A 3,364-nucleotide genomic window follows, 5' to 3' on the forward strand; every position below is an offset into this window, starting at 1 on the left:
AAATGTAATATAGAAGCTGCAATGTAATGTGGAGGCTAGTAGTATGGAGGTTGTAATATAATGTGGAGGCTGTAATGTACTGTGGAGGCTGGTAGTATGAAGGCTGAAATGTAATGTAGAGGCTTATAATATGGAGGCTGTGATGTAGAGGCTGGTAATAGGGAGCAGTAATATAATGTGGAGGTGGGTAATGTAATATTGAGGCTGTAATGTAATGTGGAGGCTGTAATATAATGTGGATAATGGTAATGTAATATGAAGGCTGTAATGTAATGTAGAGGCTGGTAATGTTATGACTGTTAATATAATGCGGAGGATATAATGTGCAGGCCGGTAATGTTATATGGAGGCTGTAATATAATTTGGAGTCTGTAATGTAATGTGGAGGTTGATAATAAAATATACATGTTTTAATATAATGTGGAGGATATGATGTAATTTACAGGCTGGTAATATGGAGGCTGTGATATAAGGTGGAGGCTGTAATGTAAGGTGGAGGCTGTAATGTAATGCAGAGGCTGGTAGTATGGAGGCTGTGATATAATGTGGAGGCTGATAATATATTATAGAGGCTTTAATCTTTAATATAATGTAATTTACAGTCTTGAAAATGAAAACCACCAGCACTTCTGAGCTCAGCCAATCAGAGCGGGAGGGCGGGGCCTGGAGTTCAGGAACAGCCCCGCCCCCAGATATGCGACCTCCGCGTGCAGTTCTCCTCCAGGTCCGCCCATGCTCCATATAAAGGAGGGCTCTGGGCTGAGCAGTCACTGCTTTCTGCTCACACCTAGAAGATGTCTGGTCGCGGTAAGGAGGGAAAGGGCTCGGGAAAGGCGGCGCCAAGCGGCACAGGAAGGTGCTCCGTGATAACATCCAGGCCATCACCAAGCCTGCCATCCGCGTCTAGCTCGCAGGGGAGGCGTCAAGCGCATCTCCGGCCTCATCTATGAGGAGACCCGCGGGGTGCTGAAAGTCTTCCTGGAGAACGTCATCCGGGACGCCGTCACCTACACCGAGCACGCCAAGAGGAAGACCGTCACCGCCATGGACGTGGTCTACGCGCTCAAGCGCCAGGGCCGCACTCTCTACGGCTTCGGGGGTTAATGCTGCCTCCGTCCTCACAGCACAAAGGCTCTTCTCAGAGCCGCCCACATCTTCCCGGGGAGAAGCTACAATTCCGTCTGCGCTCAGCCACTGAGGGGTTAACACTGCCCGGACAATTGTCCGAGATCAGCGGCGCCCTGTGCTCAGTACAGCCGGAGCTCTACAATACAGAAAGCCCCAGTAATGTAAATCCCGAGCCCCGGGTGTTCTCCATCGCTCCTGCCTCCGCAGCCACAAGACGAGCTGTGCTCGGAGACTGAGGGGTTAATCCGTCCCGGAGCTGCAGAGACAAAGACGCCAATGAGCGGCGCTGGTACGGGTCACATGACCGGCTCCTCCTGTAGATCAGCGGCTCAACTATAGGCGGGAAATTCAAATGAGCGACGAGATCCTGAGCTCTCCCAGCCAATAGCAGAGCTCTGGACCCCTCAGCCGTTATGTGCCCGTAGGAGCGGAGCCTCGTCCTCCACTGAGCGGCCGCACAGCCTCTCCCCAGGGAGCGCCACACTGAGAAGGATGATGGGAGTAGTGAATGGGCATGGAGGAGGATGATGGGAGTAGTGAATGGGCATGGAGGAGAATGATGGGAGCAGTGAATGGGCATGGAGGAGGATGATGGGAGTAGTGAATGGACATGGAGTAGGATGATGGGAGCAGTGAATGGGCATGGAGTAGGATGATGGGAGCAGTGAATGGGCATGGAGGAGGATGATGGGAGCAGTGAATGGGCATGGAGGAGGATAATGGGAGTAGTGAATGGGCATGGAGGAGGATGATGGGAGCAGTGAATGGGCATGGAGCAGGATGATGGGAGTAGTGATTGGGCATGGAGCAGGATGGGAGCAGTGAATGGGCATGGAGCAGGATGATGGGAGTAGTGAATGGGCATGGAGGAGGATGATGGGAGTAGAGAATGGGTATGGAGTAGGATGATGGGAGCAGTGAATGGGCATGGAGGAGGATGATGGGAGCAGTGAATGGGCATGGAGTAGGATGATGGGAGCAGTGATTGGGCATGAAGCAGGATAGCTTGTAGTGTAACTCCCACTAGCGGTACCGCATCTCATCTAGCTGACAGTGAGGAAACCGCAGCCACTGTGAGAACGGGGAGACGCGGGAGCAGCTCCGCTGGAGACAGGGTGGGGGCTCTGAGAAGAGCCTTTGGGTCCGGAGAGCGGCGGGCGCTGGTGTACTTGGTGACGGCCTTGGTGCCCTCGGAGACGGCGTGCTTGGCCAGCTCTCCGGGCAGCAGCAGGCGCACGGCGGTCTGGATCTCCCGGGAGGTGATGGTGGAGCGCTTGTTGTAGTGAGCCAGGCGGGAGGCTTCCCCTGCGATGCGCTCGAAGATGTCGTTGACGAAGGAGTTCATGATGCCCATGGCCTTGGAGGAGATGCCGGTGTCGGGGTGCACCTGCTTCAGCACCTTGTAGACGTAGATGGCATAGCTCTCCTTCCTGCTCTTCCTCCGCTTCTTGCCGTCCTTCTTCTGGACCTTGGTGACGGCTTTCTTGGAGCCCTTCTTGGGCGCTGGGGCGGACTTGGCTGGCTCGGGCATTCTGACTGAAGACACAATCTCGTCTGTTCTCCTCCTCCCTCCGCAGCGGTATTTATACACGGGCCATGCAAATGAGCTGCTGCTGACTGCGCGCCGATCTACTGGAGGAGAGGGTCACGTGGTGTCTCCACTTCTCCCAATTGGCAGCCTCACATCCATCTAGCTGAGCCGGGGGCGGAGCACATAGAGGGGCGGGCTCACCTCCATCTATTCAGCAGAGCCGGGGGCGGAGCAGCAGGAGGGGTGGGTCTCACATCCATCTATTCAGCAGAGCCGGGGGCGGAGTAACGGGAGAGGTGTGGTTCACATTATTCAGCAGAGACGGGGAGGGAGGGGCGGTCAGAGCAGCAAGAAAGGAGGGGCTAACATCCATCCATTCATTCACCTGAGTAGGAGGGCGGAGCAGCAGGAGGGGTGGGGCTCATAGCCATCTATTTTGCTAAACCGGGAGGCGGAGCAGCAGGAGGGGCAGAACTCACTTCCATCCATTCAGCTGAGCCGGGGGGCGGAGAGGCGGGGCTCACATCTCTCCTCAGTCTATCAGGGCCTCTCTGCTCAGCTGACAACCGCCCCGCCCCTCACGGCGCCCCGCCCTCTGCTGGTAGTGATGCCGCCGCTGAGTGTACTGTGCGTGCAGGGGGGTCGTGCGCTCTATCCCTGGACACCAGCGCAGCGATGGAGCCGCTCTTCTCCGCACAGTGAATA

At 55.6% G+C, this 3,364-nt stretch overlaps 1 protein-coding gene across 1 annotated transcript; it reads right to left on the reverse strand.

The window, feature by feature from the left end:
* Positions 1–2,002: 2,002 nt before the first annotated feature.
* Positions 2,003–2,831, reverse strand: LOC122922731 (histone H2B 1.1-like). Its single transcript, XM_044273431.1, has one exon. It carries the CDS (start codon positions 2,657–2,659, stop codon positions 2,168–2,170), a length of 492 nt encoding a protein of 163 aa, XP_044129366.1. The 5' UTR covers positions 2,660–2,831; the 3' UTR covers positions 2,003–2,167.
* Positions 2,832–3,364: the final 533 nt, after the last annotated feature.

This window comes from Bufo gargarizans, unplaced genomic scaffold (assembly GCF_014858855.1).
Source record: "Bufo gargarizans isolate SCDJY-AF-19 unplaced genomic scaffold, ASM1485885v1 fragScaff_scaffold_672_pilon, whole genome shotgun sequence".
Taxonomy (NCBI): domain Eukaryota; kingdom Metazoa; phylum Chordata; class Amphibia; order Anura; family Bufonidae; genus Bufo; species Bufo gargarizans.

Bases quoted from the DNA above. Each gene is read 5' to 3' on its own strand.
- LOC122922731 (XM_044273431.1), bottom strand. From the start codon at position 2,659: ATGCCCGAGCCAGCCAAGTCCGCCCCAGCGCCCAAGAAGGGCTCCAAG.